Genomic DNA, 23,570 nt, shown 5'->3' on the forward strand with positions numbered 1-23,570 from the left:
TGCCACGATGGCCGAGCAATCTATGGCCGAGCCATGTGTTGCAATATGTCTGCAATAGTATGGCGCATGATGCAGACTCCTAAACGGGCCACACAAACCGACAACAATGGCTGACGAAATCACACTCGTCGCAGCAGCCTATATTGTTTTACGAGAAAAATCAAAAAGGAAAAAGCAAAGAATGTGGATTCGACCTTACTTCAATAGGCGTGATTTTTTTTTGACGATTTTTTGTGACGATTTTTTTTAAGTCAAGCCGATGTATCGAAATATCGATATTTTTTTCGAATTTTATATCGAACTCCGATATTGATATATTTTAAAATATCGATATATCGAAAATCCGATAATTTAAAAAATATCAACAGTCCAAAAAACGAGATGACTGCACAGAATATAGCAATTAGTCACGGCACGGCACAGCCGCACTCGCAGATAACTTCAAGTCGTATAGAAAAGGATGCACTATATCATAACAATAGAGAGCGACTGAAACAACAATAAAACTGGCTGGGCAACATTGCAGTTAAATCGACAGCTCAGCGATCGTCCAGCAACCTATCAAAACAATATCGGCCATTCGCTGCAATGCCTGCAATATCAAACATGTGTCCGGGACATTGCTGCAATATTGCGTAGTGTGTCTGGAATTGCTCGCAATGTTTCCGGCCACTGTGTTGCAGCCACATATTGCAGGAAAATATAGCCCGTTTAGAAGCACCATAAACCTTATAAACTTAAATGTTTGAGGCAAAATCCTACCTTTTTCTAATAGTAAGTAATAATATCAGTAACTATTCTTATTCATACCCTCCTATTTTATAGCATACTTTTTTGCACACATTTATAAACAATTATTAGTATTACAAAAAACTGTGTGTTTTGGCTATAATTATCTTCATTTTCATAGATTTAGGGCCAGTGCAGATCATCAGCAGTTTTAAGTGATGGATAAGATAAACAGAACATAGGTACCGTCCAAAAGTTATTAAACTGGTTATAACAATATAAATAAGCAGCCTTAGATGCACAGAGACCAACAAATATTAGATGTAACTTCTTTTTCATACTTGATATAATATTTTGTATTTAAACACAAACAAATTAAGTCTTATTCATTTTTGTACCAATCGGCATGCTTGTTGGTCATAAATTAATATCTGGGTGATAATATTATATGAACAAATAAAACAATAAAAAAACAGTAACTTGAATAATATTTATTATGTACTACACAAGTTATATGAGGAATGTTCTTATGTACAGTTTGCATTTATCATACCAATATAATTCATTGAACATTATTTTACAATTTAGTAACAGTTGTTATATATATATATTATCTACTCTAAAAACGCAACGTAATACTGAAAAAAAAAAACATTTGTTGCGTTTCATATTTCTGAAGCTTTATAGCATATAATGGCAACAATATAAATAAAATTTAATAAAATTATAAATAGCAACAACCTGCTTCAAAACGCGCGATTTATAGAAAAATATAATTGGAATATTTTTTTTTTTTTCAATTGGGAAACCGATATTTTTCTAATAGTGTATATTAATTAATTATTTCATTATTGTACAATGCAATATTGCAACTATTGCTGGCTACCGCGGTCAGACGCACAGAACTTGGTAACATTACCTGTAAAAAAAAGGAAAAAATCACAATTAAACTCAGTGCAGAACAAAAAAAAAACATACAAATAAATGTTGGGCATTAAAAATAAAAAAGAATATAATATATTTTTAGTAATGAATGTTGATTAGGAAAAAACATATATGTATATAATTTTAAATAATAAAAATAAGTCGGGTTTTCCTTCCTGACGCTATAACTCCAGAATGCACGAACCGATTTCCACGGTTTTGCATTCGTTGGAAAGGTCTCGGGCTCCGTGAGGTTTATAGCAAAGGAAAGGTTTATCTGGTGGCGAAACGGAGTTCGCCCGGTTTGCTAGTTTTAAATAAATACGTATATAGATAATCAACACCCAGACACAGAGCAAACATCTATATTCATCGCACAAATATTTGCCCCGAGTGGGAATCGAACCCACGACCTCTGGCTTGGAAGGCAGGGCCACTGCCAACCAAACCAACCAGTCAGTCAAATTGGTCAATTCAATAATGAGGTCCAGTTTTTTCTTAGTTCAAATTGTGTTGAAAAAAAAAATGTTTTACAATCTTTTGAGCAATTTTTTTAGTATAAAAAATAATTGAATAAATTTACCTATAACAGCCATTCTATGTCCGCTTAAGAAGTGGATTTCTCAATCATGTCAACGTTGATCTTATAGAACACGTACGGGAAGTATTCCGATTGGCCAAAACCGAGACCAGCTAATTCAGCGTTCTGTGAACAATAGAAAACATTAATTATCTAAATACATAATACTAATATTATAAACTAGCTGTGCTCTGCGGTTTTACCCGCATTGCTACGCTCCTGTTGGTCTTAGCGTGAAGATCTAAAGCCTTTCTCGATAAATGGGCTATCTAACACCGAAATAATTTTTCAAATCGGACCAGTAGTTCCCGAGATTAGCGCGTTCAAACAAACTCTTCAGCTTTATAATATTAGTATAGATCTATTTCTACGCTGTACAAATATTTTAAATGCGAAAGTTTGTGAGAATAGATGGATGTCGGTTATTTTTTACTGAACTACTTTCGAATTCTTAAAACTACTGAACCGATTACAATGAAATAAGACATAGGCAATTTTTTTTCGGAAATCGCATAGGAACTGGAACTATGCGAGGTTTTTCTTTGAAAACGCGGGCTAGGGTCGTTATACTTTTTATTTTGAACGTGAGTTTTTTTATGATCTAAAAGCTAGTAGTACGTGTGTCTGTCTGTCTGAACTTTGTCAAACATATTTGAGGGTAGTTTTGTAGTTTGTTTTCGTATGTGATTGTGTATTTATTTTTTTGAAGTGAAACTTCTTTATTGGGGTTGGAAAAAAATTTAGTGTAACATTTTTTCGTTACGCGTGACATTTTCCCGTTACGCGCCATCTTTTTCTTATCCCTACCACGCGTGATTCGACGCATTTCTGTATAGTAAATTATTTTTTGAAAAAAATATGGTCATAAAGAAGTTTCACTTCTTATGTGTGTACACTAGTACACGCACACATTTTTTATTATCTTAATCTTGTGCTGTGTGTGTATGTCTGTCCGTGTGTACTCACGTCGCGCAGCTTCTTGTGTGTGTGTCTGTCTGTCTGTATGTCTGTCTGTCTGTGCGCACTCACGTCCAGCGTGTTGGAGGCGTGGTGCGCGGAGTGGTCGAGGTGCGCGTAGAGCTGCTGCAGCACGTCGCGCAGCTTCTTGTGTGTGTGTCTGTCTGTCTGTCTGTATGTCTGTCTGTCTGTGCGCACTCACGTCCTGCGTGTTGGAGGCGTGGTGCGCGGAGTGGTCGAGGTGCGCGTAGAGCTGCTGCAGCACGTCGCGCAGCTTCTTGTGTGTGTGTCTGTCTGTCTGTCTGTATGTCTGTCTGTCTGTATGTCTGTCTGTCTGTGCGCACTCACGTCCTGCGTGTTGGAGGCGTGGTGCGCGGAGTGGTCGAGGTGCGCGTAGAGCTGCTGCAGCACGTCGCGCAGCTTCTTGTGTGTGTGTCTGTCTGTCTGTCTGTATGTCTGTCTGTCTGTGCGCACTCACGTCCTGCGTGTTGGAGGCGTGGTGCGCGGAGTGGTCGAGGTGCGCGTAGAGCTGCTGCAGCACGTCGCGCAGCTTCTTGTGTGTGTGTCTGTCTGTCTGTCTGTATGTCTGTCTGTCTGTGCGCACTCACGTCCTGCGTGTTGGAGGCGTGGTGCGCGGAGTGGTCGAGGTGCGCGTAGAGCTGCTGCAGCACGTCGCGCAGCTTCTTGTGTGTGTGTCTGTCTGTCTGTCTGTATGTCTGTCTGTCTGTGCGCACTCACGTCCTGCGTGTTGGAGGCGTGGTGCGCGGAGTGGTCGAGGTGCGCGTAGAGCTGCTGCAGCACGTCGCGCAGCTTCTTGTGTGTGTGTCTGTCTGTCTGTCTGTATGTCTGTCTGTCTGTGCGCACTCACGTCCTGCGTGTTGGAGGCGTGGTGCGCGGAGTGGTCGAGGTGCGCGTAGAGCTGCTGCAGCACGTCGCGCAGCTTCTTGTGTGTGTATCTGTCTGTCTGTCTGTATGTCTGTCTGTCTGTATGTCTGTCTGTCTGTGCGCACTCACGTCCTGCGTGTTGGAGGCGTGGTGCGCGGAGTGGTCGAGGTGCGCGTAGAGCTGCTGCAGCACGTCGCGCAGCTTCTTGTGTGTGTGTCTGTCTGTCTGTCTGTATGTCTGTCTGTCTGTGCGCACTCACGTCCTGCGTGTTGGAGGCGTGGTGCGCGGAGTGGTCGAGGTGCGCGTAGAGCTGCTGCAGCACGTCGCGCAGCTTCTTGTGTGTGTGTCTGTCTGTCTGTCTGTATGTCTGTCTGTCTGTGCGCACTCACGTCCTGCGTGTTGGAGGCGTGGTGCGCGGAGTGGTCGAGGTGCGCGTAGAGCTGCTGCAGCACGTCGCGCAGCTTCTTGTGTGTGTGTCTGTCTGTCTGTCTGTATGTCTGTCTGTCTGTGCGCACTCACGTCCTGCGTGTTGGAGGCGTGGTGCGCGGAGTGGTCGAGGTGCGCGTAGAGCTGCTGCAGCACGTCGCGCAGCTTCTTGTGTGTGTGTCTGTCTGTCTGTCTGTCTGTATGTCTGTCTGTCTGTATGTCTGTCTGTCTGTGCGCACTCACGTCCTGCGTGTTGGAGGCGTGGTGCGCGGAGTGGTCGAGGTGCGCGTAGAGCTGCTGCAGCACGTCGCGCAGCTTCTTGTGTGTGTGTCTGTCTGTCTGTCTGTATGTCTGTCTGTCTGTATGTCTGTCTGTCTGTGCGCACTCACGTCCTGCGTGTTGGAGGCGTGGTGCGCGGAGTGGTCGAGGTGCGCGTAGAGCTGCTGCAGCACGTCGCGCAGCTTCTTGTGTGTGTGTCTGTCTGTCTGTCTGTATGTCTGTCTGTCTGTGTGTCTGTCTGTCTGTGCGCACTCACGTCCTGCGTGTTGGAGGCGTGGTGCGCGGAGTGGTCGAGGTGCGCGTAGAGCTGCTGCAGCACGTCGCGCAGCTTCTTGTGTGTGTGTCTGTCTGTCTGTCTGTATGTCTGTCTGTCTGTGCGCACTCACGTCCTGCGTGTTGGAGGCGTGGTGCGCGGAGTGGTCGAGGTGCGCGTAGAGCTGCTGCAGCACGTCGCGCAGCTTCTTGTGTGTGTGTCTGTCTGTCTGTCTGTATGTCTGTCTGTCTGTATGTCTGTCTGTCTGTGCGCACTCACGTCCTGCGTGTTGGAGGCGTGGTGCGCGGAGTGGTCGAGGTGCGCGTAGAGCTGCTGCAGCACGTCGCGCAGCTTCTTGTGTGTGTGTCTGTCTGTCTGTCTGTATGTCTGTCTGTCTGTGCGCACTCACGTCCTGCGTGTTGGAGGCGTGGTGCGCGGAGTGGTCGAGGTGCGCGTAGAGCTGCTGCAGCACGTCGCGCAGCTTCTTGTGTGTGTGTCTGTCTGTCTGTCTGTATGTCTGTCTGTCTGTATGTCTGTCTGTCTGTGCGCACTCACGTCCTGCGTGTTGGAGGCGTGGTGCGCGGAGTGGTCGAGGTGCGCGTAGAGCTGCTGCAGCACGTCGCGCAGCTTCTTGTGTGTGTGTCTGTCTGTCTGTCTGTATGTCTGTCTGTCTGTATGTCTGTCTGTCTGTGCGCACTCACGTCCTGCGTGTTGGAGGCGTGGTGCGCGGAGTGGTCGAGGTGCGCGTAGAGCTGCTGCAGCACGTCGCGCAGCTTCTTGTGTGTGTGTCTGTCTGTCTGTCTGTATGTCTGTCTGTCTGTGCGCACTCACGTCCTGCGTGTTGGAGGCGTGGTGCGCGGAGTGGTCGAGGTGCGCGTAGAGCTGCTGCAGCACGTCGCGCAGCTTCTTGTGTGTGTGTCTGTCTGTCTGTCTGTATGTCTGTCTGTCTGTATGTCTGTCTGTCTGTGCGCACTCACGTCCTGCGTGTTGGAGGCGTGGTGCGCGGAGTGGTCGAGGTGCGCGTAGAGCTGCTGCAGCACGTCGCGCAGCTTCTTGTGTGTGTGTCTGTCTGTCTGTCTGTATGTCTGTCTGTCTGTGCGCACTCACGTCCTGCGTGTTGGAGGCGTGGTGCGCGGAGTGGTCGAGGTGCGCGTAGAGCTGCTGCAGCACGTCGCGCAGCTTCTTGTGTGTGTGTCTGTCTGTCTGTCTGTATGTCTGTCTGTCTGTGCGCACTCACGTCCTGCGTGTTGGAGGCGTGGTGCGCGGAGTGGTCGAGGTGCGCGTAGAGCTGCTGCAGCACGTCGCGCAGCTTCTTGTGTGTGTGTCTGTCTGTCTGTCTGTATGTCTGTCTGTCTGTGCGCACTCACGTCCTGCGTGTTGGAGGCGTGGTGCGCGGAGTGGTCGAGGTGCGCGTAGAGCTGCTGCAGCACGTCGCGCAGCTTCTTGTGTGTGTGTCTGTCTGTCTGTCTGTATGTCTGTCTGTCTGTGCGCACTCACGTCCTGCGTGTTGGAGGCGTGGTGCGCGGAGTGGTCGAGGTGCGCGTAGAGCTGCTGCAGCACGTCGCGCAGCTTCTTGTGTGTGTGTCTGTCTGTCTGTCTGTATGTCTGTCTGTCTGTGCGCACTCACGTCCTGCGTGTTGGAGGCGTGGTGCGCGGAGTGGTCGAGGTGCGCGTAGAGCTGCTGCAGCACGTCGCGCAGCTTCTTGTGTGTGTGTCTGTCTGTCTGTCTGTATGTCTGTCTGTCTGTGCGCACTCACGTCCTGCGTGTTGGAGGCGTGGTGCGCGGAGTGGTCGAGGTGCGCGTAGAGCTGCTGCAGCACGTCGCGCAGCTTCTTGTGTGTGTGTCTGTCTGTCTGTCTGTATGTCTGTCTGTCTGTGCGCACTCACGTCCTGCGTGTTGGAGGCGTGGTGCGCGGAGTGGTCGAGGTGCGCGTAGAGCTGCTGCAGCACGTCGCGCAGCTTCTTGTGTGTGTGTCTGTCTGTCTGTCTGTATGTCTGTCTGTCTGTGCGCACTCACGTCCTGCGTGTTGGAGGCGTGGTGCGCGGAGTGGTCGAGGTGCGCGTAGAGCTGCTGCAGCACGTCGCGCAGCTTCTTGTGTGTGTGTCTGTCTGTCTGTCTGTATGTCTGTCTGTCTGTGCGCACTCACGTCCTGCGTGTTGGAGGCGTGGTGCGCGGAGTGGTCGAGGTGCGCGTAGAGCTGCTGCAGCACGTCGCGCAGCTTCTTGTGTGTGTGTCTGTCTGTCTGTCTGTATGTCTGTCTGTCTGTGCGCACTCACGTCCTGCGTGTTGGAGGCGTGGTGCGCGGAGTGGTCGAGGTGCGCGTAGAGCTGCTGCAGCACGTCGCGCAGCTTCTTGTGTGTGTGTCTGTCTGTCTGTCTGTATGTCTGTCTGTCTGTGCGCACTCACGTCCTGCGTGTTGGAGGCGTGGTGCGCGGAGTGGTCGAGGTGCGCGTAGAGCTGCTGCAGCACGTCGCGCAGCTTCTTGCTGCTCTTGCGGCTAGGTACGAGCACCGCTGCTTGGAAGTTCACGGGCAGACCGTATCTGTTCAATAATAAAAAAAAAATATTTGATTAAAAAAAGCCGAAAAAATACAATTTTGCTACAAAAAAAATATTTTTTCCTACAAAAAATAACAATTTATCTACAAATAACAACATTTTTTCTACAAAAAATAACATTTCTTGCAAAAAAAATATCATTTTCTACAAAAAATAACATTTTTTTTTTGCAAAATAATAACATAGCCGCAGAATACCAAGACAGTAAGATTCGAGTGTTGTGTCGAGCACGCTTGCGCAAATTGGACCAGCTCGCAACGGATTAGGTGCAGTGCTTCTAAACACATGGCAGAAACGCTAAAGTTTAAAAACCGCAATATACAAAAAGGTCATAAGCTTATGACGTTTTGCCAATAGTTCGGTCACACTAGCCCAAAATTCTCATCCCATCGAAATTGGTAAAATACGCGCGAACGTACGAATTATGTTCACTTGAATAAATTTTACAAACATTTTGATGCGTGCGATTGCCAGTTAGGACACCTATTCAAGTTTAATATTTTTGATCGCACAATCTTACGATTTACGTTCGCGTGAACAGATTTACAAACATGTGAGTCGCACAACTACGTCGTGCAATTGCCAGTTAGGACACCATTTCGAATTCTATATTATGTTTAATCGCGTTTTTGTACGAATTAACTTCGCGTAAATAGAAATATTTACAAACACACAAGTCGCGGGACCACAGCGTCCGATTGCCAATAATTAGGACATCTATTTCGGTTTGTATATCTTTGATCGTGCGTATAAGTAAAAAATATTGTTAATTTGTACTCAATTATTAAATTGATCTTTTATTATTTTTTGCACGTTCGCAATTTTTTTACTACTACAATTATTTGATTGCCTTACCCATTACTTTTCTTTTATATATTTTTTTATATATTTCAAATAAATAACTCATTAAAATAACGAACCTTAGCACCGACTCGACGAAGACGCGCAGAGCCTTCACATGTATCCAAGCGCAGAAGCACTCGGAGAAGTTCACCTTCAGCCATCGCACCAACGGACCCTGGACAACGGAAAAACGTATTATATTCAACCTACTAATATGCGTATTTATGTTTGTTACTCTTTCACAACAAATCTACTCGGGTAATCTAAATACGGGTTTGGATGAAAAATTACAGTTAATATTATCTGATATCATCAGGATAACAAACGAGCTATCAAAATACTTGGTTTTGCACGCGAGTTCGACCGACACAGCAAGTTGAAATATAATAAACAATAAAAAAAAGTTCCGAAGAAAAACTCGACCTAAGTGTCAATTGGGCAGAGTTTTTATTTTATAAAGAGTCTATGTATCTCGTCGTATGTTATTCCGTTCGACCGCTTCCTTGGTACAGTGAGCGTAGAACCGAGGGTCGAGGGTTCGGTGGGTAAATGTCTCGGTCTGGCAGGACACAGAAAGCTGATCACCTACTTGTCCCTAAAGAAAATCGATCAGTGAAACAGATGTAGGAATAATGCATCTGCCCCTTACCCCACTAGGGGACATGGGACTTCACTTTGTATGTTATTGCCCCACGATAATACTTAATTATAATTAACGCTTTACACAACACAGCTCGGACATTTTCAATTTTCGTTTCAACTATTAACTTCACTGTCGTGACAATGCTATATCGTTTGAAAATAACATAGCCTATATTTTACTTCGTTAATATTTAATAAATGAACAAACAAACTCACAAACTGTTTCTTCTTATCGGTAACGAGTTTAGTGATCTCATTCTTGCCGGCAGCTAGATCTTGCTCGTTGTAACTGAACTCGCGCACTACGAACTTGCGTTCGCGGGCGTGCAGCTTGAATTCCTCCACCACCTGTAAAATAATTATAGTAATTATTTCAAAATTATTATCACTGTCATAATCATCATTAATAAAAATGATAATAGTATTTTAAAAGTTCTCAATAATGTACATAATTTTATCAACAAAAAATGGCTTGTAACTCTAAAATCTAAAAATAAGTACATAGTATGTGCATTATATATAAATACTTGTGAAACTTGTGTTGATTTGTTGCCCTTATTTTTATTTGGATTAGTATAATAACATTTTTAATTAATAATTTTACTCGAGCAGCTAGTTTCCTATACATTATAAATTACCTTCTTGAACAGAGTGACAGTGAAGAGTCCATAATCATTGTCCTGGTGTATCAGCTGCGAGGAGCGGGGCACAATCATGTTCGTTATCTTCTCGTAGTTTGCGTTCCAGTCGTTGAACATCGACCTGGGGATTTTATTAATATATCTTATTTAATGGCGACCAAAAAGGTATTGCTATTATTTTGATTAACCATAATAAATAATGAAATCCTGTATAAAATTTGATTTAAATTAAATGAATAGTAGTTTTATACTATTATATACAGGATTAAACAATATTATCGCAATCATAGTTGTTATTATATGTAATAATGACGTCACTTTTTAATGACAACGATTCTTCTGCTCGTTAAAATAAATAAATATCAGTACAAACAATGCTATCCCGAATTTTACAGCTATCCCATATGGGTAGCGTGGCCGAGCGGTCTAAGGCGCTGGTTTAAGGCACCAGTCTCTTCGGAGGCGTGGGTTCGAATCCCACCGCTGCCATAAATTCCTTTTTTTTAAATTTTTTATTGTAATACATATATTATATTCTCAGTGTAATATTAACTATAGTGTATTTAAACTGGTAAGCAGTGATATTTAAAATAAATTGTTATTCGTGGAGCAAGATTTTATTTCTATTTAAAAAATAATCTGTTATCAATTTACTTCTAATAATGTTCTAAAATGACCGTATTAGAAATCGTATAACTAAATATTTATCAATATTAAATTAAATTCACTAAAGTATGTAAAAAATTGGCAATCTTACCGTTAAATCCGGATTAAAATGTGTATACCCGGCGCGGCGTAAGATGATCCCTATGACAGTTCGTCTTAGTGATTGCTCGTATGATGGATCGTGTCGATACTTTACTATTTTATAGGCAAAGGCGTGGTTTGCATTCAGCCACGTCGGTAAACATGCTTTTACAAATATTATAAAATGAATTTTTAACGTCTATTATGTAAACGAAACGGTAAGTAAAACGAAAGTTTTCCAAAACATAAAAATGCACCTTATCATTTTCTCGTAATTTTTAACCCGTTTAACACAGTGTATATTATTTTATCATGAAAATGGAATCCTCCATTTAATTTTTCTAAAAAACTTATATTATCATATTAGGTAAGTAAATTAACGCGAACGGTAATTAATTAATTAATTATGCTGCGATCTTCTGTTCCATTCAATAGTGAATGAACTATAGCTTAAGCATGGAAAAAATGTGAACTCGTTTCCATTATCGAAATTTGTTTATCGATACTTTCCGCACTAGTCGATAAATGCCAACGATGTAAGTTTTGAAGGACATAAACGTAAAATCAGATTGATATAATTTCTCGTAAATGTTAAGAATTGTTATAATTCCAACGGAATATCATTGTAATGGCATAAAACTAGGTAAAAATTAATAAATGCCATTTTTAGACGCCTCCAATACGTTTCTAATTTAATGGTGACGCCATTACAAGTTTGTCTATTGAGAATAACTGTCAGTGTCATAGGGATCATCTTAGGCCGCGCCGGGTATAAAAAAAAACTCACTTAGGCACAATAACAAGCAGGGTGGTCAGGTACTCGCTGTCCAAGATGAAGTGTTCCTTCTTCACAAGGTCGGCCAGGTTGCGGGTTAACAGGCTTCCTCTGGAATGTATTAAAAACTTATATTTTTATACTACTCTTAAAAGGAAAACATACCTTTGTCTTAAAAGGAAAACATTTCCTATTTATTATTTTGCATAACTTTCTTCGCTTAATGGACTATCGAACACAGAAATATTCTTCGAATCGTACCATCACTTTCTAAGATTACTTTCTATCTCTAGCTTTATCCATACTAATATTATAAATGCGAAAGTAACTCTGTCTGTCTGTCTGCTACTCAATCACGCCTAAACTACTGAACCAATTTTCATGAAATTTGGTATGGAGATATTTTGATACCTGGAAAGGACATAGGCTATTTTTATCAAATTACGCAATCCCGGAAATCCCACGGAAACGGGAACTTTGTGGGTTTTTCTTTGACTGCGCGGGCGAAAACCTAGTATTATATAAATTTCTGTTCTGCGTCGCTCTTCTATGAGAATAAATATAACATAGCATAGCAAAACATGTAGAACTTAAATAAAAATCTATAATTTTGAACATTTCTTTCATTTGTAGAACCTAAATGTTTTTCATTTCAATCTATCGTATCGCAAAACACTAATAAAATAACACATTAAAATATAAAACAAAAAACCATACTAACGTCTGTTTCTTCTCCAAATTTTGTAAGTTTCCCTTCAGAGCGTTGTAGGCGGATGATTTCACCTTAAGATCCGCGTCGATTTGACCCACCTGGAAATTATAATACGAATAATATTAGACTAGTTACTAGTATTCAAATTTCGACCTATTAGTACAAAGAAAAAAATATAAATGCGACTTCCAAAATGGAAGTTCTGATTTTTAAGAGACAACAAACAATGCATGATCTTAAAAAAATTCCTTAAACTATTGCAATCAGTAGATGCTTTTTTTAAGTAGTTATAGCTTTTTAAGTTTTTACCATTTACAAATAAAAAAAGAGCCTGTGTGCCGAGCACACGTGTCAGAAGTGAAACTTCTTTGTCAAGGTTCAAAGACACCAAAATCGTCTTACTCCATGACGAGACGGGATTGCTATAACGCGACCTTGAAATTTTACTCTCAACGCGCCTAAAGAAGTTTCACTTCAAAAAAAAACAATCAGAAGTGAGATTACATTTTTTAATATAAAAAATAAATACCTGTTTACTGATAATATCGGCGATGTTGCGCAGGCTCTGTTTTATCGGATACTTGGCCATATCCCATTGGAAACGGGTCAAATATGTCGGCAGATCGCCTGTAAACATTAATATTATGTTATACGACTGTACGACACGATATCGTGGGTAATAACGATACGACAATTGAAAACAAGGTTTTGATTTACAGAGAACTATATTTATGTAGAACAATAGTCAATAAATATTAAAATAAATGTATTGTATCGTTTTTACGGTTGAAATTTCAATTCACCAATTGTTGCTCATTCCATAGAACATAGTGAAAAATTATTTGAATTGGAAAATTTAATGGGCTTATTATACAAGAAGGAATAATTCTTAAAATTTCTTCAAAATAGAACAGAATAACATATTGGGATATTTATACAAGTAGGCATACGTTTTATTATTTAAAATACATAAAAAATATTTTTAAATCTGAGCTGCTTTTTTTAAATTATTAATGGCAAGGATTTAATACCATGGCTTAAGACGTAACAAAGTTTGTCTATGGAAAGAGCAGATTTAAATAGTTCTTCGCAATTGTTTTATTGTAAACAGCTGATAATGGTATAACAATAATGAAATATATCCCGACAACAATACTAGATCACAGTAATAAAAATCATCAAATAAGTATAAAAAAGTATTTTATAACTGTAAAAAAAGAAAACAATTCATTTTTAATCTACACCATTACCACCTTTACAACAAAACGTCAAATTCGCGCCAAATTTAAACTTAAAAATTTTAGTTCGTTTGGGTAAGTGCTGAAACAAAAATAGACAAACCAAAAAAAATAATATAGAAGCCAACTGAAACACAATAAAACGACGAAGGAAGTACGTACCAATTAAGGTACAGTGGTTGCATTCCGCTATGCTCACAAGGAATAGTACCAGGGCAAGACAAAGAGGGAAGATAACCTCAAAATTTTGTAAGTGTTTCATAAACCTCAACATGCGAATAGGACTGCTATTATTTTGTTGATATAGGAATTTTTTTTATTGATATAGGAAATTCGACCCTAAAATAAGCAACATAAAACAATTAAATTGTTTATCTTTCTGTGATTTTAAAAATGTAAATATGTAATATCAATGACACTGCTAAACATTCTCTAGGCGAACTTGCCGCCTTTTTGTTTCTCCTGATTAATCTTCAGAAAATATTGTATTGTATATAAACACTACTAACTGAAAGAGGTATTTGTAGTTCCAACTTCCACATATAGATAAGTACTTATCCATATGTTTATCTTTATTTCAAAGTTACTATGAAATACTTACATTTTCAATGTAAATCTTCCCTCTTTGACAAGGTACAGATAATAAAAATCATGCATCAAACATTACCAGCATTGTGATCACCAAGCGGAATGCATCCAATCTCATGCAATAACATCCTATAACATTCAACTACAGGACAAATAAACTACTTATCATGCAAATCATTCATCAAACATATTAATGACACTGTTTTTAAAAAGAAAATGAGGGGTCAATCTTTGAAGTACCTAGTAATCATATTTTTTTTCTGTGAAACTTAACGCTTAGAAGTTTCAGGTGGGTAGCTAATAAGAATTAAAAGATATAATAATTTATTAAGTAACTTGTTTTTTGCATGAAGTATTATTTTTTTTTCATTGTATCAAGTAGTGGCCCTGTTCCCAGAGGAGAATAAATATTGTGTTTAGTTTCCCACTATAAAAATACAGTACAAATCTTTCAAATCTAAATAAATAGATAAATACATAATAAATTCAATCTATACTAATATTATAAAGCTGAAGAGTTTGTTTGTTTGTTTGAACGCGCTAATCTCGGGAACTACTGGTCCGATTTTAAAAATTCTTTCAGTGTTAGATAGCCCATTTATATCATCGCGCTAAGAGCAACAGGAGCGGAGCAATGCGGGTGAAACCGCGGGGAACGGCTAGTACTCAATATTTATTTACTTCGAACAGTAGAAACTCAAGAAAAAGTATTAGAAATGAAATACTTCAGGTCCCAAAGTCAAATACTTGATAGACACAAGAGAAGATAATATTAATCATGCTGGTTGCAAAACCATGCATCATGCAAAAATACACCTACATATATGTTTCTGAAAATCCCTAAAATGTACCTATAAAAGATGAGTCTTCATAATTTTTATAGTATATACTTAGTCAATAGTGTGTAATGTATTACTTCTTTATGTATTACTTTAATGTAGTACTTCACTTAAACATTGGAGCATATAATAAAACTTCCTATAGATTTTATATAACAGACATGTGATTGATTTTCTAGATTATATTCATAGAAAATCAAATTGAAGTAGCGTACTTTGATGATACGCTTACGATTACGATAATATGATGATTCCGTAAGTTGAATTTCTATTTTTCGGAAATACATGAATTTATCGCATTTATTAATGAATAAATTAATTCTTAATTATAAGAATGTTCAAATAATGAACTTGGGTTTAATCAACTACAACTTTCCAAATCTTTGGTTAAAAAAGTTGCAGATTGCTATCATACCAGCCCCCCTAGCCAAGTGGCTTTCTGTTAGCGTAGCAATAGAATAGACTACGAATGTATGAGATTGACGTAAGCTGTAGGTACGTTTATCCACAGCTTACGTACCTAACTACTTCCTTAAAAAAATCGCAAAAATATATTTGCGAAGGAAATTCACTCTATAGTTTTACCCTAATAATAATTAATAAGGATTTGCGTATAAAGGTAAAAGAACAATAATGTCGAAAATTATTCCCATTATGAAAAAAAAAACTGTATGAATGTCACTCAATTGCTAAGTGGAGCAACTCTAAAAACACAAAATGAAGACAAAATCATGAACACAAACCGTTAACCCTTAAAATTATTATAATCTAAAATATATTTCATAGATTTTAAATCTTAAAACACTTGATTATTATATCATAGGGGAAACGTGCACGAGCACGATTTTTAACGTCTTAACTCATAACATATTTAAACCGGTGTAAGATTATTATGTCATAAATATAGTCGTGATAAATACCTTTACATCCGATCATGTGGATAACACATTTCAAGGTTTGTAAGAACCGTTTATTTCTAGATACAGTAAATAATATTATAAAACACGTCAGAAACCTAACGTGAGTCGAGTTTTTAATATAATATTTATTTTTAATATAATATTTAAACACAAAATAAAAGCAAACTCAATATAAAAGCGAAACAATGACTCTTAGCTGTTGGAGGATATTTTATTGGTATTACATAGATAACATTATTATAGCGTATTACATATTGACTACGCAATACCTCAATAATTTATAAATACAATAAATATATTATAATTTATTTATCTTCATTGTTTAAAAAAAAGCGCAATAAAATAAAACAAACACAACTTTAGTACACACATATTGTATTTATAAACATAAGGACGTGAATTTTAGCCAAGCGACAGATGCTTACAATACGTAAAAATACAAACTCGTGAATTTGGGTAACATAGCTTGGTCTATAACGTAGCGTCACCCTAAATTCGACGTTATTATTAATGTTATACGTTCCAATTCAGGATGGCGCTCCCGAAACAAGGTAACTAGCGCCACCTGTTGTTAGTGAAACACAATTAATGATTAAGTTTCGCAATCACCGACCTCGCAGTTCCTATAGTGTACAGGCAGCGCCAGTGTAGCGGACATGGATACCATATCTAGCCCTACTCTGCCTAGCGGGATTATTAAATTGACGGGTATTTGAGACTTTTCATCACTCACGAATCAATTTTGAAATTGCACGTTGTTCTTTTGCCCAGTAAATAAAAAATACCAACATTACTGTTGTTTGTTGCGTTTTTGTTTAAATATTTTGTACTTTGGATAAATGTTTACAAGAATACGATTCGTCAATTTTGTGGTATTCTTTCTGAAGAGAATGTACCACGTGACACGCATTCTTTCTGAATAGAAAGACTGTATCACGTGACACTAAAAATTATATCAAATTGCTACATTTGTATTGCAATAATTTTGTGGTTCTTTCTTTAAAGAATGTACCACGTGACACATCTCTCTCACAAATAGTGTATGTAAAGCGCGCGAAGCCTCAAATGCCGATCAAGCGGGGTGGGTGGCGGGGGGTGACCTTGGGCGCGGTGCAGCCGGTCGTCGTCGTCGTCGTCCCAGCGCGGCGAGCTGCGGCCGCTGGACGGCTGCGAGTCGGTCAGCGCGCGCTGCTCGCACGGCCAGCAGCCGTGCTGTTCCGAGAACGCCGAGTCGCAGACCGGCGACGTCGGCGTCGGGGGGGGCGAGCCCCCGCCCGGGTCCCCGTACGAGTCGACGCCTGCGTTCGGCATAGTATGCAAACGGGCCGTGCGACGGGCGGCCTCTTTTATTTTCGCTTTAGTTAAATTATAAAACTGCCCGAGCGCATTGCGATCTTGCGTTCGGTTCGTTACCGATTCTGCAAAATACGACCGTGGTCAATCGTTATCTTGCGCCGCTCGACCGTCGCGCGACGCTATCTACTCTGGTGGTCCCTGTGCGCGTGTCCTACGTTTTTTTTTTTCAATGTGACTCCCTACTTTTCACGCTTCGGTTATTTGACGGGACGTTAGTAAAGGAATAAGGAGAGAGATAAAAAAATATAAATAAAAAAAAGTAATAATAAAAATAAGAAGCACGAAGCATGAACAATATGGAAGCTCGATATGACTAAGCTATGAATGTCTGCGAGGCAGTGATTGCGATCAATTGTGGTACAAATTATTGCATGACCGACAATTTGGTGCATAATTACACGTTTCCACAAATACTGACTGTGTTACAATCGCCTATTACATAGATTTTCCATTCTAACCAAAATAAAGTATCCTACGAACTATACAGATAAAATGAACAGTTCTTATCTAAGCGCTACTCTGCGATGTAAATAATAGTAGGTATATAAATCTTATGTATTTTTATATACAGTCGGTATCTTCTATATTATGTCAAAGATTATAATACACAGAAGATTATAATATCAGATAAAGATTACACGAAATCCGTATAAGTTAACCCAAGCCCTAAAAACAGTTCAATGTTTATTAAAAAAATATTCGCTCCTGTAAGTCGCTCTAGGTAATTATAAAACAATGTTATTTAAAAGCAAGTTACCAGCATATAGTTTAAACTATAAGCCCGAAGTAGCAAACGACTACGACTGTTAACTTGTAATTTAAAATAATAGTATTTTATATATCAAACGAAATAAGCGGTAAACTTATAAATAATAAGCTCTAAATTCACATATTACATCCGAATACATACAATACACGTAATTACTCACTTCCGCATACTTTTTTCCATTTTTCAGACACTGAAATGCAATTACAGAACTAGCATTCTCACTATAAAACATTCCTAAACACATATAATCGTAAAATATTTTATAACTTGCCTAAGATGTAATGAAAATGCGATAAACGAAAATTTTTGTGTAAACAACATGAATATAAAAAAACAGTATCGTAACAGTGGCATTCGAGTCTCAAAATACTACCAACTTAAGCAGAGAACATACATTTAAACATGGTGCAACAAATATTATACGTCGTAAAAGGATGCAAGGTTCAAAATAGTCGCATGTATAAGAACCTCTTAAAATATTTACACTGACCACTCAGCATTCTTAGCTTCAACTAAAGATCATTAATGAATTTTTAATGAACATTAAAAATCCATTCAAAAAGAATTTGGTACAAATTAGTGCGAAACGAATTCATTCGAATTGAATGGGATAATGTTAATGTGTAAAGGGTACGTAAATAAAAAATATGCATATGTACAAAAGAAAAATAAAACATAAATACAAATATACAGTGCAATTTGGAATTGCAAAAAAAAAAATAGATAATAATAAAACACCGCCCCCTCAGGACGGCACAAAAGAAAAATAAACATGCAAATAATATGAAATAAATTAATAAAAATAAAATGTAAAGGAAAATAAAAAAGAAATGTAAAGACCACCGAAATTGAGCGATACATGCTAATATCTTTCGCACTATCCTGTGCTTTTATTCATCGTCTACTAAATGATCATTGATATTTTTATTAGTTCAATCATGCCGGCCACTTGCCCGTTTTATACATAGCTTAAAGATCTATAAAATAATCTCCCACACATGCTATAATAATTCTTTCTAAAATTTAAAAATTGTTTACATGCAAAACACTCTCAAGTTAGCACTTTGTGCTGCCTAATTTAATTTAAAATGGCACTAAACAACTCTATATTTAACTATCTATGTTCGTATGACTGTTAATATACTAAATGTTTAGTGCCATGTAAAAAAATATATGTTATTGTATAAGATCAAAAAATAGACTTACTGTTGTTTGCCATGAGGTTCTCGTGAAGTTTATCACGTTGGTCTTCAAGTACCTGAAATTGTTTATTTCGTATTTAAGTTATTGTACAATAATATGGGTTTAAAATTTTACATTTTATGTGAGAAATGAAACAGATATTTCTTATAAGAATTTTTTCAGGAATCTACCTATGATTTTATTTCTATACAAAAAGTACATTTTTAAAACTCTGAATAAGTGGTTACTTAATAAGCATAACAGTAAAAAGTAATTAAGTAAGGCATTCTAAATTCACTTAGATAATAATTAACATTTGCACACTATATCATTATTCACAAGACACTGGCTTCTCTATAAAAATGCATAATTGAAAATTGTTTTTGTAATTGTTGAATTGAGAAAAAATATATGGAATAATTAAATAAAAAAAGAGCTATGTCAGAAAACACACGTGTCAAAAGTGAAACTTCTTAGGCAAGATACCAAAATCGTCGCCTTACTTCATATTCCGTGACGGTATTGCTATGACGCGACCTTGAAATTTTACTCTCAACGCACAGAAGTTTCACTTCAAAAATATCTACTTGAAAAATTATATGTTATCTATATTTAATATAGTATCTAAAACCAGTAATATTTGACCAAATAACTGAAGTGAGTAATCTTATAAATAAATCATACATATTGTTTAAATTATGATCCAAAGAAGCTTTGTTTATGCTCTATTTCTTTATTTTCAATCTTGGCAAATTGCCAAAGTTTTGCTTTTAAGGTATTCCATATTCAAATACTATACAATAATGACTAATATGGGCATTGAACTCAATAATTTTGTTGGTGTACGTACATTTTAAATATTTTGAATAAATTAAAGAATTATGCAATATTGACAAATGTAGGGACATCGAAAATATATGAACAAAAATTATTATTTTATTTGTTATAAAGATTGTTAATTTTAAGAAATATCATTAAAATTGCGCTAATATTATTTGCAATTGTGATGAATTATGTTTTATTCGTTTAAACTTGGTTTACAACCAAACTACCACACATTCCATTTAAAACTAAGCAAGCTTCTTCTTCACCAAAATACACATAAGATGCATTACCATTTTCCTTAACCCTTAATTTGGTATAGTCCGGTGTGACGGACACTTATTTAAAATAAATCCTGTCAAGTTTTTATTTCACGTTCATCGATTTTTAATCGATTAAATGTTTATTTATACCATAAACAAATAGTAAAAAATTAAGCAATGATTGTGACAACATTGCATATGTCAGTTGGGACGCAAAATGTCTGCGAAAAGGCGGCCACCTGTTTTCCTCAAGGTATTTATAATTAATTTTCTTATTTTTTGTCGAAAAACGAATTGAATTTTATATTTATTTATTAGATCATAAACATATCAATCATTATTTACAAAAACATACACACTTTATTACATTTTTATGGTATTTATTTGTAACCGAAATGTTTTGTCCGTCACAGCGGACATTGCTAATTGTATAGAAAAGTACCACTTTATTACTATGTCCGCTGCGGCGGACACCGTCAAAATGTGTGTGTGTGAGTTTGGATTTTTTTTTCATTGCCAACAGCCTAATCGCGCAAGTACAATTATTGATTTAGTGCCGAATGAACATACACCTTCCCATGCTAGCGAAATATCAGATTCGGAAACTCAATTGCATGAAGCACGTACTAATTCTTCCACCCCCCTGTTTTCTCCTGCACCATCTGCACCATCTTCCCTCGCTAACGTAACAATAGATACGTCCGTCGATGAAGAATTACACTCCGAAGATTCTGATAGACCTGCTGATGACCAGATTCTTTCGTGCGTGAAATTGGCGAGTCCATTTTTGAAAATGTTCAGTCCCTATCTGCTATTCCTTGATTGCTTGCAACGCCTATAACACCAATAGCTTTTTGATTAGCACCCCGAAAAATAAGATCTAGGAAACCACCTACACTCAAAGCCAAAAGACCAAAAAAACAAAAAAATTCAGCTGACTTACAATTATTGGAGAGTAACTCAATTCCGTCACCAAGCGACAATAGAAGAAGGTGAGGAGGATGATTACATAGACATGCCAGAAGATGATTCACCTTTGAGTTTCCTTCACCTTTTTTTCTCTAGATATTTTACTAGTATCGTAGAGCAGACAAACTTATATTCAGTTAAAAAAACCGGCAAGTCAATTCAACTAACAGAAGAAGAATTTAGAGACTTTTTTTTTAATTTTCATACAAAATAAACTTGAATTGGTTTTTTTTTTAACTTCATACAAAATAAACTGTACTTCGGTATCAAATAGTTCTAAAATTTTCATTTCTGTATTTTTCTTTAGTTAAAAAACATAAAAATAGCTGTGGTTTTTATTTTCCGTAATTTGGCAGTGTCCGCTGTGACGGACACAGGTTTTCCCAGCAGTGGGCTATGGTAGATTTTTTTTTTCATTTTTCGAGAACTTTATGACATACTCCTAAAACCACAAAATTGTCAAATTCATATATTTTGAATATTTTTATCGGTGCCAAATTAAGGGTTAATCTATACTAATATTATAAAGCTGAAGAGTTTTTTTGTTTTAACGTGCTAATCTCAGGAACTACTAATTTGGTAAAAATTATCTTGGTGTTAGATAGCACATTTATTGAGGAAGGCTATAATGGGCTATTTATCATCTTGCTAAGACCAACAGGAGCGCAGCACTTCGGGTAAAACCGCGGAACACAAATAGTAAAATATAATAGTACCCACCTCTCCAAGATACTGCGCCACCTTCCTGGTCACAGCCTCGACGAAGGTGTCTAGTTTACCGAGGTCATCAGACAACCCCACCAACTGATCCAAAGTCCCCACCTGTTTAGTAACAATATTTGTTTATATAAGTCACATACAACATGAAATTAATTTCCTTATTTACTTATGAGGTAAGTACTATATACATAATATATTATGTATGTATTGGGAAATAAATTAGTTAAAGGAAGATGTTTTAGAGCATCAAAAAGCGTATAAATATTTGAAACAATTGAAAGATTAGAAAAAGTTGGTTTTAAATCCAGATCCTGATCCAGAGCCCATAGAGGGGCATTTTTTTTTTTCATTTTTCAAATACTTAGGTATTTATTAAAGTTTCTGAAAAAGGGCTTTTACTGCTTTTGAAGTTAAAAAAATTATGGTAAACTTTAAACAGTAGACAATTTTTTTTTAATATTATTTGACAAACATGATTTAAAAAACATAAGCTCAAAATTATAAAAAAATGTAAAAAGTATTTACGGCATAATAAATCTTTATATATTGAGGATGTACAAATAAGAAACAAATAAATTTAGTGTATTTTATTTAAATAAAAAAAATTGTGTTTATATTGCATGTTATCAGACTTGTAATTAAATACATACTGATATAATTATTAAGTTCAAATATGATTAGAAGAATTAATATTTTGGTAATAGTGACAAAAAAATATTCTAGCTATAGAAATTGGTTCAATTTTGTTCACTCTTTATAAGAAGTGTTCACTTTATTTATTAGTATTTATAGTAGTTATTGAACAGTATGGAGTTATGAGCACAGTAACTAATCTAATAAATCCTATGAATGTTTTTTTTTTAATTATTTATAGATTTCTTTTAACTGGTATTAAACTTTTAATATTGAAATAATGTTTCAAGATTCATTTAAGAAATGAGACATCAAAATAAGTTTTTAAGCTAATTAGTCAAAATAAATACATACCTTGAGGTCAGGGATTGGGAATTTGTAGTTGACACTGAGGTTGCCAGCTTTTGTGGCATTATTCAGGGTATCCCATGTCTGTTGGCAGGTCTTGTCGCCAGGGGCACTTATAACCCAATATTCACTCATCCTGAACACTGAAAATTAAAGATCCACTCATTATCTCACCTTGGAAAAACTACTCGCAATACACACACTGAAACCTTCACAGCGATGCTTTTTCTAGCGATAAACTATTAAAACAGCGAATAGCTTGAAAAATCGATATAATTAGTCCATCCTTCATGAATACGACCATCATAATGATGTAAAGTTCTTACAACCTAAATTTGGGTGAATCAATATCGTGTTCAGGTTTACGGCGCCCGTTTTGCAGTCAGACGTCCTGGCGCCAGACTTGTATTACTCAAGAATACACCCCAAACCACCCCAATACACCCTACCACTATACTTAGGTTTTTGACAACTATTACTACCGCGTAAAAGCATCTTAGCACATTAACAATCACTGTAACGGGGATATAAATATCATATTACTTACCGGCAATTTAAAATTTAATGCTGTTTATCACTGAATATTCGAAACAGCAATTTTTTGGTGAAATCACAAGACGATACGGGACTAGCCCTACAACACCGCCATGAAAATTCACGTGATGCTGTGCTGCCACCTACAACAACTAAATTTGTTGGACAGCTGATTTACGTCAGTTGTCTATGGATAACTATAAGTGTTGCATTTTGATATGCTATTTACAACGATTTTGTTTTGATTTTCATTAATTTACATTGGTTTTTACTTATGAAATGCAAAACTTTCTTCGGTCTAACTAAAATATACCATACAGGTATATTCGTTTAATTAATTTTGGATGTCGTTATTAATCACTCGGTCAATTTTAATTGATTTGACAAGAATTTGACAGTAAAATATGTATAGTCTATGGATTTGACAATAGTTTGA

At 37.6% G+C, this 23,570-nt stretch overlaps 1 protein-coding gene and 1 non-coding gene across 2 annotated transcripts; one reads left to right on the forward strand and one right to left on the reverse strand.

Moving 5' to 3' along the window:
- Positions 1–1,200: 1,200 nt before the first annotated feature.
- LOC123703117 (V-type proton ATPase subunit C) lies at positions 1,201–23,297 on the reverse strand. Its single transcript, XM_045651003.1, has 13 exons — positions 23,148–23,297; positions 22,607–22,743; positions 21,620–21,721; positions 18,870–18,921; positions 12,483–12,580; positions 11,963–12,051; positions 11,254–11,352; positions 9,717–9,840; positions 9,295–9,426; positions 8,514–8,611; positions 7,441–7,576; positions 2,237–2,359; positions 1,201–1,648 (listed from the first exon to the last, which is right to left on the reverse strand). Exons 2-12 carry the CDS (start codon positions 22,733–22,735, stop codon positions 2,261–2,263), a joined length of 1,158 nt encoding a protein of 385 aa, XP_045506959.1. The 5' UTR covers positions 22,736–22,743; positions 23,148–23,297; the 3' UTR covers positions 1,201–1,648; positions 2,237–2,260.
- Trnal-aag lies at positions 10,127–10,208 on the forward strand. The gene has a single exon. It is a non-coding gene; the product is annotated as a tRNA-Leu (tRNA).
- Positions 23,298–23,570: the final 273 nt, after the last annotated feature.

Source organism: Colias croceus, chromosome 25, assembly GCF_905220415.1.
Source record: "Colias croceus chromosome 25, ilColCroc2.1".
NCBI classification, from domain to species: domain Eukaryota; kingdom Metazoa; phylum Arthropoda; class Insecta; order Lepidoptera; family Pieridae; genus Colias; species Colias croceus.

Bases quoted from the DNA above. Each gene is read 5' to 3' on its own strand.
- LOC123703117 (XM_045651003.1), bottom strand. From the start codon at position 22,735: ATGAGTGAATATTGGGTTATAAGTGCCCCTGGCGACAAGACCTGCCAA. The intron at 12,052-12,482 runs GTATTTATTTTT...TATAATTTCCAG, and splicing joins CCGATATTATCAGTAAACAG to GTGGGTCAAATCGACGCGGA. The intron at 9,427-9,716 runs GTAATTTATAAT...ATTATTTTACAG, and splicing joins CTGTCACTCTGTTCAAGAAG to GTGGTGGAGGAATTCAAGCT.